The following is a 12,817-nucleotide window of genomic DNA, read 5'->3' as shown; positions in this document are numbered from 1 at the left end:
AGGCTGGCGTTGAACTTGAAATCCTCCTGCCTCAGCCTCCTGAGCCACTGGGATAACAGGCATGTGCCACCACAAACCCAGTGAGATGGTGTAATTATTGAAGAAAGGAATTCTTGAAATTTTGGACATTGTAGCATAAATCTAGGCATGATCTACTGCTATTAATATATATGTCCTGTATGTTAGTTACTGTAATAGCAGGTAGAGGATACAATTTCCATTTTCTTTTTTTAAAATATTTTTTTTAGTTGTAGATGGACATAATAACTTTATTTTTATTTATTTATTTTTATGTAGTGGTGAGGATTGAACCCAGGGCCTCACACATGCAAGGCAAGTGCTTTACCACTGAGCTACAAACCCAGCCCTCCATTTTCTTTCTAAAGAAAAAAAAAAAGCCAACATAATCAAATCCCTTTGCCAAAGCATTATGAAAAGAAAAAAAAAAAAAACAATATGAAGACCTAATATAATTAGGTAATTTTTTTATTCACTCATTCATTCAACAAATGTGTATTGATTGCCTGTTATATGTATCAGACACTGTTCAAGGCCCTGAATGATAAACTAAATATTCCCTATACTTTCAAAGATCTTATGTTATAGTGAAACAGAAAAACAATTAAGGAGAAAAGCACGTGCACACACACACACACACACAATTAGAGCAATGAGAAGGAAGAGAGGGAAATTACTTCAGATTGAGTGGTTGGAGTGGGTTTTCTGAGGCAGTGGCGTTTGAGTTCTAATGAGTGAGAAGAAACCATCAATGCAAAGTGTAGGGGAACAATGTTCTACTGAAATGGGTATAGCTTGGGCAAAGGTCTTAGTAGGAATGTTTTATAAAATCAGAAAAACAGTATGTGGTTAAGTACAGTGATTGAGAGGGAGGGTAGTAAGAAATGAGGCTGAACAGAAAGGTGACACACAGAGCCTTGACAGACACAGCAAGGAGTGTGAATTAGAAACTACTGTTTTTAAGTAGAGCAGTGCCATATTTTAAAGGATTGCCCCAACTTTGCGTGAAAAATGGATTATAGGGGGCCAAATTGGTAGGATATGAATTGTAGGCTATTAGCAATATTCTATTGAGAAATAATGATGATTTGGTCTGAGGGGAGGGAGAAAGAGGGAAAGGGAAAGGGGGAGAGAGAGAGAGAGAGAGAGAGAGAGAGAGAGAGAGAGAGAGAGAGAGAGAGAGAGAATGAATATATATATTTTGGAGGTAGAATCAACAGAACCTGCTGATGGATTGATGAATTAGATATGTGGTATGAAGGAAAACAAAGAATCAGAACTGACTTGTAGAATTTCAGCTGGTGCATTCTATTTACTGAAATAAGAAAGATAAAGAGAGTACTTAATAGGTTATCTGGGCATCAGGTGCTGAAACAAAATTAGCTGTGCAAAAGGTTTGCCAGGCAATAATACCTGCAAAGGGGAAAGGGGCAGAAGAAAAATTGTGCAGAGGGAGTCGGTATATAATGATGCAGACCTGACAAAGTCTCTGCCAGCTCAGACAAGCTCTAGAGCAAAAATTGCCAATTAGAGTTCTGTATTATACAAATCCATGTACTATCACCTTGCTCATTTGTTAGTTGGAAGCTGGCCCAAGAGTAGGAATTAAGCTATACCCCAAGAAGAGGATGACTTTGGTTCTAAAACTGGGGTGGACCTTGAAGCAGGTAACAGCTGGATGCTGTCAGCTAAGCACATTCCTCATAGCTGAGCACTCAGACCTTTCCTTCCAGGGTTTGTTTTGTTTTGCAGAATTGAGGATTAAACCCAAGCCTCAAACAAGCTAGGCAAGGGCTCTACCACTGAGCCACATCCCCACACCCCAGGCCCCAGGCCCCTCCTGAAGGAATCCAGAAGCACATCTCCGTGTATCACACACGGAAATTTTCATTGGCAAGAAAAAGGAAGACTTTACTTTTATCAAAAGTATAGGATTGGGGTTTGAGGGGATGATAGCTAATTACTTCTTTCAGTCATCACATGTTTATTGAGCTTCCACAAAAGGCCATCCAAATGGAAATGTAGACAATTGGAGAAGGTCTCAATTTCAGAAGTTTGTGCCAGGGCAGGAAATATTTAATAATTAAGATTATGGGCTGGCTAATCTGGAGAAGTACTCATTATGGTTTAGATATTAAGTGTTCCTCCAAAACTCACGTGTAAGACAGTGCAAGAATTTTTAGAGGTGAAATCATTGGGTTATGAAAGCCTTAACCCAATCAATGAATTAGTCTCCTGACAGGGGTAAATGAGTGGTAACTGAATGCAGGTAGGGTGTGACTGGAGGAGGTGGGTCATTGGGGACGTGCCTTTCGGGTATATATTTTGTATCTGGCAAGTGGAGTTATCTTTGTGCTTTCTGATCATCATGTAAGCTGCTTTCTTCTGCCACACTCTTCCATCATGATGTTCTGCCTCACCTCTAGTACTGAGGAATGGAGCTGATTATCTGTGAATGAGATCTCTGAAACTGTGAGCCCTCGAATAAACTTTTCCTCTTCTAAAATTATTCTTGATAGGTCTTTTAGTCACAGCAGGGAAAAAACTGACTAAAACAGTATCACTTCTTTAGGAATTGTTTGAAGACAATTTGGGCTGTCATATAAACTGGAGGGTCTAAAGGGAACACTATTGGCATTTAGTGGGCAGGGTCTACAAAGATAAAACATTTTGCAATGCATGGGCTATCCCTCCAAATCAAGAAGCCCCTTACTAATAGTACACCTGTGGAAAAAATGGCTGTTAGATAGACAAGAGGCCCCAAACCAATCCTTGAGACAATTCATTTTTTAGAAATAGGGTAATGGAGGAGAAACTGGCACAGGAGACTATAAAGAAGTATCTAGAAGAGTAGAAAGAAAGTTGAAAAGAATGCTGAAAGAGGAAATTGTTTTAAGGAGAGAGAAGTAAAAAGCAGCAATCAATGCTACTGTGTAGTAGAGTAAGATGTGGACAGAAATTTATCAATTTAAAGGTGACTTTAATAAGAATAGTCTCAGAGGAGTGGCGGAGATGGAAGGCAGATTGGCATAAAATAAGAATAAAAGATGAGGGAGTGAGTAGAGTAAGCAAAACTTTCAACAAACTTGAAAAATAAGCAGGGAAACAATTTGGAAGGTGACTGGGGTCAAGGAAGTTATTTTATTCTGAACATTGTTATGAAAGTTTTTAAGTATACAAGAAAGTTGAAATAATTTTGCAGTAAAAGTACTGGATTATATAATTAGTATCTTACTCTACTAGTTCTATCACTTTTTTTTAATTCATGGGGAAGGTATTTTAAAAGCAACCATGTTGGGGATTTAGCAACCATGTTGTTGCTAAAGGGAAGAGAGAGGAAATGAATTACAGAATCACCTGGCTTTGTATATTTGATACTGGGAAGCTGTGGTGAACATGGTTCTGTTGTCTAACTAACGCTAGACCCTCTTCCTCTTTTTTTATTAGGACCCCAAATTTGATGTGTCCCATCCAGAGGATTTGTAGTGATTGGTCTAAGCCTATCATTACTGCTGCATTCCCCTTTTCAAGACCCTAACTTCCCCATTATACTCCCATCATTAGTTAAGAGAACAGTCATTCAAAACCTATTTTTTGTTACTGGAAGGGTTCTTAAAGCATTGTTTGAAGGACTGATATGGAGGAGGTCTTCAGTGAAAAGGAACTTTTCACAAAAAAGATTTACTACTACTACTACTACTACTACTACTAGTACTACTACCACCTTCGTCCCCATTCCCTATCAGGTCTGTTTTCTGCTTTTGAAAATAGTCATGATTCATGATGTCAGGAGGTATGACAGCTGTTTTTCAGCCCAGGGCAATAAACTTGAAGATGAACAGTCAGAGCTGAAGAATGCAGAAAATTGTAATGAGACTAGCAACCAACACCAATGCCAGCAACTGCCTAATTCCAGTTTTTTTTTTTTTTTTTTTTTTGTGGTAATAAAGACTGAATTCAGGGGGTGCTTTACCTCTGGACTACATTCCCAACCATTTTTATTTATTTTTGAGACAGGGGCTTGTTAGGTTGCATAGGCTGGCCTCAAACTTGTGATTCTCCTGCCTCAGCCTCCTTAATCACTGGAATTAAAGGGTGAGTGCCACCACGCCTGGCTGTAGACTTACTTTTCTTTCTTTCTTTCTTTTTTGGTGGTGCTGGGGATTAAACCCAGGGACTTGTGCATGTGAGGCAAGCACTCTAATAACTGAGCTATATTCCCAGCCCCTAGACTTAATTTAACTTTGAAAAATAAACTCTAATTTATTGAAGGCTTTATGTCACTTTAGCTGAATAGAGATACAGAATATGGGAGAAGCATGATGTGACTATCCTTTTCTTTGCTGAACACCTCTTCCTAACCTGATTCTGGTTACAGACCCTATTCCCCAGGCCACACAAGTGAGTGCCTGACCCAAATAGGACTGTCAATGAATTACTCCATTATCCTCTCATTGACTTCCTTTTTTTCTGTATGCTTAAAATGGTTTCTTAAGTCAGTGGTTCTCAAATAGTGGAGATTTTACTCCTCAGTATCTGCCAATGTCTGCAAATATTTTTGGTTGACACAGGTGGTGATGGGTGTTAGTGGTATTTAGTAGGTAGAGACCAGGAATGCTGGCATCCTAAAATGCTCAGGATACCCTCCTCCCCAAGATAAAATCTTACTGGACCAAAATTGTCAATAGCACTGCTATTTAAAAACACTGCTTTTAGGGCTGGGGATGTGGCTCAAGCGGTAGCGCGCTTGCCTGGCATGCGTGCAGCCTGGGTTCGATCCTCAGCACCATATACAAACAAAGATGTTGTGTCTGCCGAAAACTGGAAAATAAATATTTAAAAAAAATAAAATAAAAACACTGCTTTTAAAACAAGAATGATTTAATTGGTATATGGAAGTTCTCAAAGAGGACTTGTATCACCTGCTGAAAATGAGTGGGAAGGAAGGATGGGAGGTTTGAGGACGTATGAAATAATCATGGAGGATGTGGGAGAGGAAAGATGAGAGTGAAAAGTTGGAAGGTTGCTGGGCAGTGGTTAGGCCCTGTCTGAGGTCAATGTCCATGAATTTAGAGACATAGGTCTAATGATTTTTCTCCTACAACATAAAGTAGCATTGGTACAGATAAAGGGAAAGTGTGTGCTGGATTCATCCAAGGCTGAGTTTTTGTCAGAAGAGAACAACAGAGAGAAAAAAAGGCAAGGGAGTCGATGTTTGTATGGGAGTGATTTTATTAATGAAATAGAGAAATTAAGCTAGATAATGAGAGAACAAATGATAGAAGATAATTGATAATAAAACCTGAAGGGATCAAGTCGATTCAGGAACTGGCAATATTGGTATACTCTAGAGCTGGTTAGAAATAAAATCACATCTTCCTCATGGATCTACTAAATCAGAATTTGTACTTTAACAAGATCTTCAAGTGACTTGTATGTACATTAAAAACTGAGAAGTAGATTAGAGGATTTGATGAAAGTTAAGAATTTTTACTCTGAAAATATAATTCTGGGTGAATTATCCAGCACAGTGGTTACTTTTTTTTTTCTTCCTGTAAAGGGTCAAGAAATAAATAATTTGGGCTTGGGTGCGGTGGCGCATGCTTGTAATCCCAGCGGCCCGGGAGGTTTAGGCAGCAGGATCATGAGTTCAAAGCCAGCCTCAGCAACAGTGAGATGCTAAGTAACTCAGTGAGACGCTGTCTCTAAATAAAATACAAAATAGGCTTGGGGATGTGGCTCAGTGGTTGAGTACCCAAGTTCAATCCCTGGTACCAAAAAAAAAAAAAAAAAAAAATAGATAGTCAATGGTTTGACTTATCCCAGGGCCATAGTTTGTTTGACCTCTGTTTCCATATAGCATTTACCATAGAATTTCTGGTTTCTTTCTTATTTATTTATTTATTTATTTTTATGTGGTGCTGAGGATCGAACTCAGTGCCTCACATGTGCTGGGCAAGTGTGCTACCACTGAGTCACAATCCTAGCCCCTTTTTTCTTTGCTACTGGGGAATGAACCCAAAGGTACTTTACCATTAAGCTACATCCTCAGTCCTTTTTATTTTATTTTGAGATAGGGTCTTGTTAAGTTGCTTAGGGCCCTATTAAGTATGGAGGCTGGCCATGAACTTGTAATCCTCCCTCTGTGGTTCCATAGAAAAAAGATCATACAAGTGAGCACAACTGTGCAAGCAAATTCTGTTTTCTGACCACTTACTGTCTCTTGGGAGTAAGTACTCTTCTGAACACAAACTTACCTTTGTAATGAATTAGCCAGTTGATGTTCTGTGAGATTCTAGGACAGGATTTGAGTTAGGGCCAAACTGAAGTATTAAAAAGCAGACTCTCCTTAACATCATTTTTTTCTCCCTGGAAGACCTAGAGATGTAATATGGGGCAGGCTTTGCATTTACTGGTTCTCTGGGGTTGTTTTCCTTTTGTTTTCTTTGGGCCTCCAGCAAATTCATTTTGGAGTTTCTTAGCTAGCCAAAGGAAATCAAGGTATTCCTTGGACATCAAAGAATCAATTGCTTAAATTGAGTTGAACAATATTCCCTTGAAGGAAGTGGCAGTAATAATCAGTCAGGGTTTCCAAGGTAACAGAGTGCAGGTAGGTGGGGGAGGGAAATAAAATCTGTTGAGCATCTTCTTTCTAGCATCCTAAATAAATCATTTGAGTCCTTATAGTAAGTTTAGTATTATGATCCCCAAGGTATAGATGGAGAAATATTCTTTAAAGCAATGTAGCACCTTATTCTGGTACCCTCTGTTTTACAAATATAAATTCATTTAATCTTCAACATCCCTATGCAATGGGAACTATTACAGCCTCTATTTTATAGTTGGGAAAGCTGTGCCATGAAGAGAGGTTAAATAACTTATTGGAGAACATTTGCTAATATATATGGGACCGAATTTTTAGTCCTAGAACACTGGCTTCATTTTTCATTTTACGTCTTGGTTTAAACTCACTCATTTGATACTTGTTGAACAAATACTCTGCCAGAAAATGTACCAGGCCTAAAGTTAGGTAACTAACTCAAGACCAGGCATATGTGATAGCTATAGAATCAGTGTTGAGGTCCAATTCTGACTCTTAAACCTGTGTTCTTTTCCTTGTACTATACAGTGAGTATGTTTTTCAGTCGTTTCCAACAGGAGATTCTCCATTGGTGCTAAACCTTCAAGTTTTGGGTTTTACTAATTAAGTAATGTGACATTTCTTTTTAAGTTCTTCAGGATGTTTGAGGTATTCCTATCAACATTCATAGTTTTCTTTATCACAGAACAATCTTTACCGGTATAAGAACGGTTGTTCTCTGCTTTATATGCACATGGCATTCTGAAATATTTTCCTACATTTTGTTGTTTAATTATTGTATGCCCTTTTATCCTTGTCTTTTCTTTTTCGTTAACCTCAGGACATTTCTGAGAATAATGCCCTTGTCTCAGTCACCAAGCTTGTGTTCATTATCCATTTCATTATATTATTAGATTAATCTAATCTTCCAATTTTCTAGGTTTTATTCATCTTCATTAGGTTACTGAGTAATCCAGATAGATTATTACCAGGTCTTTTAAGGTCTACTCTTAAAGGGTCTATTCCAAATTTTAATGCCTGAGTCAGGCACTTTGTGTCTGTCCCTGTACTTAGACAATAAGTAATAAAAATGTGCTGTCAATATGTTTATTTTCAACAGTGTTAGGATGTTATCATCTCCTAATCTGACACTAGCAATGATTACTAATGATAAATAACCAATATGCTGATATTTCCCATATTTTTCAAGCTTAAATTTAGTGCTCCTACATCAGGACCTCCTGAATATTCTTTCTTTCTCAAGTGCTTTTATTCTTTAATCTATTCATTGAAGTAGAATATAACTAATTTTCCTTATATTTGCTTCTGCTGTTAACCCTTCAGTGGAAGCAGAGCCACAGAATTCTTGGACTTTCATCATAAGGTAGAAAAAAGGTTGAGGTCTTGCTTTTAAAAAATGGACAAGTGTCTTGTTCTCCTGAACCTCAAGAAGAAGCTTAACTTTGAGGTACTAAGTATGTGGATGAGAGACATTTGAAAGTCATGGAATCCAGAGACCTGAGGTATATTCTTAGGTTAGCCAGTAACTTGAGAATGGCTAACATTTATTGAACACTTACACTGTGTGCCAGTCACTTTTCTATTCATTTGCTGTGCTGTAAGTGGGAGGGCACTATTATTATCACCATTTTATTGACAAAGAAATGGAAGCACAGAGCATTTAAATAATTTACCCCATGATTATACAAACTAGTATGTGAATTTGTCATGCTTTCCTGCTGTTTTATGACACTGATATCTCAGCTTTAACTAACTTTACATATATAATACAGCTAGGTAATATGAAATAATCTTCTCTGAAAACTAAAAATGTATTTTTTTGTGCCAGTTAAGCAAGATTTTTTAAGACAATTTTTGAAAGTTGAACAAGGAAAAGGTAACTGTATTTGTTACACTGGAAATAGAAATCTTCAATTTTACCTACATTTTAATTCACATTTCTTTAATTAAATAAATACATAATCTCTGAAAAAAAATTTACCCCAACTCACTGCTATTAGGGGCAAAGTTTTGCAACAAAGACATGGTGATACATCTAGCCACTTGCTTATATTTCATCTTGATAACAGAAACTTCCACTACAGTTGGCCTTCCTCTGTATCTGTGGTTCCACATTTATGGATTAAAAACCAACTGAAGAGGAAAAATACTAGGGAAAAATACTACAACTGAACGCAGACAGACATTTTTCTTGCTATTATTCCCTAAACAATACAGTATAACAATAATTTACATAGCATTTATATCATATTAGGTATTAGAAGTAATTTAGAAACGATTTAAATTTTGTGGGAGGAAGTACATAGGTTATATTGCAAATTTTACATCATTTTAGATAAAGGTTTGGGTATTTGTGCATTTTGGTATGGAAGTGGGTACTAGAACAAATCCCTTGTAGATCCGGAGCCACAACTGTACCGATATACTATGCAACAGGTTCTTTGTTTTTGTTATTACCTAATCACCAACATCCTAAGGTAGATGTAATACCATTTTTTTTTTTCAGGTGTAAAGAATGGAGGCTTAGAAGGGTCCTACCAATTGGCAAACTCAAGCTTCAAAAGCAGCTAGGTGGCTCCAAAAGTTTCTCTAACTCTCCAGTCACATACTTTTTTTTTTTTTTTTTTTTTTTTGGTACTGATGATTGAACCCATCCAAGGGATGCTCAATCACTGAGCCACATCCCCAGCCCCTTTTTTATATTTTATTGAGACTGGGTCTTGCTGAGTTGCTAAGTGCCTCGCTAAATTGCTGGGGCTGGCTTTGAACTCAAATCTTCCTGCCTCAGCTTCCCAAACCACTGGGATTGCAGGCGTTCGCCACAGCGCCCGGCTCACACACATTTTTGATACTCAGTTTCCCCATCTTTAAAATAAGAGATTTGGAGATGCCTTGGTTCTACGGTGGAGGATGTAGAGAAAGGCATGTCTACAGATGGATGTGCGAGAAGGTGGGGCAAATGCAGTCAGGCCACAGTGACCCAGGGATCAGCAGAACGAGAGTGGGGCGCGGTTACAAATTTGAGGAGGGTTTTTGCTAAAAGGAGGTTCGGGAACCCCCACCTCCCCAACGCGAGGCCTGTGGTTGAGAAAGGGCTTGACAGTATGGGCCACCAGTATGGGTGCTGAGGGGCAGACCAGTGGTCAAGAAGGAGGCTATCCCTAGGGCTGTGTTGGATTTCTCAGACAGGACACCCGCCCCAAGTCCTGCTCCACAGGCTTCTCCAAGAAAGCTGGGAAGGAAGAGGCGCGGCCTCCCTGCCCAGCGAAGCAGAGCGCCACGTCCCTCTTGGCTCAGCCTACCTCAGGCTCCTTCGATACGCGCTCCACACCTCCCGCCTCCGGCCTCGCTGGCTTGGCCTGGATCCAATCCCAGCCAATCGGCGCCCTCCGCGATCCCGAGCCGGACCAATCAGCGGCGGTGGGGGCGGGAGCTGTCGCCATGGCAGTGAGGAGGCGGGCGCCCGCGGTTGGTGGAGGGACCCAGCAAAGCAGTGGGCTAGGGGCTGGAGAGAGTCTGTTCCAACCCATTCAGCAAGCGGAGCCTTCCTCGCCTGCAACCCGCAAGGTAAGGCCGGTGGCTGGAGGTGGATGCGGATTAGTAAGTCTGGAGGCTGGGGCGAGTCCTGAGATAAGACTCTGGTTTTTTGCCCTGCCAAAGCAGTGAGCATGGCGGGGCCCGCACAGTGGGCGGGCACAGGTGGGGAGGGAGCCCCCAACTTGAGCTTGAGACTCGGGGTCCCCTCCTCCGCTTCACTCGCTGCAGAGCACCCGAGCTTTCTCTGGGGTAGATGTGGGAGGCAGACTCTCCGCGAGAGCCAGAGAGGGTAGATGCAGGACCGAGACTCGGGCGGGGTCCGGCGCAGTCTTGGCGCTTCAGTGGGCGAGGGAGATGCCCATCGGTGAGGAAGGGTATATCTACCAATTCCAGGCTGATGCTCACCACACGATTCGCCGTGGAGAAAAGGTAGGCCTGTGAACCCCGTTTTTCTGCCGGTTCTGTTAAGCTCTTACACTCAGGAGAAAGTTCCTGCCAGTCGTACTATCGTTTTTGTTTTTCCTTTTAAGAGACAACTTAGGTTCGAGGTGATTCCTTTCAGTTTTAGGGGATGAGAAGGATGGTACTTCCTTGTTGCACCTGCTAAATATTAACTCAGTGAGCAAATGTGGTTATTGTGGTTGGTGCTGGCAGCGGTCTTGGCAATTATTTTACAGTGTCGGAAGAGGTGGAGGGGGAGAAAATGAGAACGAACATGGATCTTTAGTGTGATTTTTGGGAGACAACCTCTTGAGATTCTGTGTTCACTAAACTACTACACTGGGTAATGTACCTTTTGACAATAGAATTAGTGCTACCATCTAAAGCCTTTTATTAAGGTTCTGTTAAATCCATGGATGAATATGGACACTAAACCAAATTTTACCTGGCTTAAAAAAAAGACAGGGGTCAGGGGTCAGTTAAATGCACATATTTCTTTTTCTTTTCTTCTTTTTTTTAATGCTGTCTTTTTATTTTATTTTTTTAAGTTTTTTAGTTATAGTTGGACACAATATCTTTATTTTGTTTATTTATTTTTATGTGGAGCTGAGGATCGAACCCAGGGCCTCACACGTGAGAGGCAAGCGCTCTACCACTGAGCTACAACCCCAGCCCTAAATGCACATATTTCTAATAGTTTTGTTTGAAGGAGACTCTTGGTTTTCCCTATAGGAAAGTAAAAAAAAAAAAAAAAAAAAAAAAAGACAGTTGCTTGAAAGGATTGGCTAAAAGCTGTATGAGACTAGTGGTATTTTGTTCCAATAACCTATCTTTTACTACCTATTTAAATTATTTGTTTCTTAAGGTATTCCCTGGTGGATTCCATTAAATAATTGGACTCTGGTAATATCCAAATTCCTGCATTTTTGTCTGTCATAGAAATTGCATCAGGATTCATCCTGATTTAAGCCAAGTGTGAGTTCTTGTTTTATAAAATTTGAACAAGTTTAACAAACATTAGACAAATAAATGTTTCAACAGATGCTCCTTAGTTAATAGGGTAAAAAATTAAATCATTTAGAAAATAGAAGTAAAACCTCAAGTAATATTATTCTTTTTATTATGGTGAACATGGAAACTTCTTTTTCTCATCTTGATCTTTAAATTCTCTCCAATCTGGTTCACATTCCTAATGTGAATAATTCTGTCTCCTTGTGGTTACTCGTGCTGTTCTTCTGCTATCCTGATTTTACCCATCTTCTAAGGGTGTGTTTATCTTTCTCTGCTTTCCCAAGATACTAATTATTTATATGACACATTTTACACATTTTCTCAGCATGCCTTTTGTCAGTTGTTTTTTGCTCAGTAAATACCATTTGAAATGAAATCACAATTAAGGGGGCTGGGTTGTGGCTCAGTGGTAGAGTGCTCGCCTAGCATTCACAAGGCACTGGGTTTAATCCTCAGCACCACATAAATGTAAAATAAAGATATTGTGTCCACCTAAAGCTAAAAAATAAATATTTTAAAAAAGAAGAAATCATAATTAAGGCAATTAGGGTAATTTGCAAAATACTAGCTTTTAATTATGGGCATTAATATAGGGTATCAGCAATATGAGCAATTCAGTTATCTTTTTGTTTTAGTATATGAAGTATATCTCTGTAGATATACTAAATTAATTTTATATAATTTAAAATAATATATATTAAATACATATTAAACTGTGTTCCAATTTCTAAGGATCCTTTTGATGGCTGGGGTGTATAAAACACCCTTTTGAGTAGGTGGCTGGAAGAATCAAGTGTAAGATTTTGGAGTGTATTGAAAATAATCTTTAAAGTGGATAATTTTTTAAGTATTGTTAATAAATAAGTTGACCATATTTGGCATAATAGACAAATAACTTTTTCAATATAATTTTCAGTTTAGAAAAAGAAAAATTTGCTTTTTTATGTTTAATATGTGAAATCAGTTTATAGACTTTAAAAAACAGGCTCCGAATAAGTTAAAATAACTTACTCAAGAAAAATTATCAATCACTTTGATAATTTTCAATCTAAAAGTTATTGAAATCTACAATATGGTGAAAAGTCTACTTAATTAGAATTTCTTGGCCAGATTCCAGTCCTTGTTCTGCTAGATTATCTTAGGCAAGTCAGTTAACTTCTTTGTGCTTATATAACCTTTTCTAAAGGTGGAAAGTGAACTGGATTACCT

General features: G+C 38.8%; 1 protein-coding gene across 3 annotated transcripts in view; it reads left to right on the top strand.

Moving 5' to 3' along the window:
• The first annotated feature begins 10,049 nt into the window (after positions 1-10,049).
• The window catches only part of Nucb2 (nucleobindin 2), a 52,853-nt gene continuing 50,085 nt past the window's right edge, over positions 10,050-12,817 (top strand). The window contains exon 1 of one of the 3 annotated variants that reach the window (XM_046438168.2): positions 10,050-10,186. In XM_046438168.2, the coding sequence (XP_046294124.2) occupies positions 10,061-10,186 (126 nt within the window). In that variant the 5' untranslated portion in view covers positions 10,050-10,060. Of the gene's footprint in view, positions 10,187-10,567; positions 10,586-12,817 lie in introns of those variants that run through there. The other 2 variants (XM_046438169.2, XM_046438170.2) reach the window with 2 other exon arrangements.

This window comes from Marmota monax, unplaced genomic scaffold (genome assembly GCF_021218885.2).
Source record: "Marmota monax isolate L192 unplaced genomic scaffold, Marmota_monax_Labrador192_F-V1.1 WCK01_AAM20220418_F8-fsc00061, whole genome shotgun sequence".
Classification (NCBI taxonomy): Eukaryota; Metazoa; Chordata; class Mammalia; order Rodentia; family Sciuridae; genus Marmota; species Marmota monax.
The sequence above is the reverse complement of the archived record's forward strand: the minus strand, read 5'-3'. Positions and strand labels throughout refer to the sequence as shown.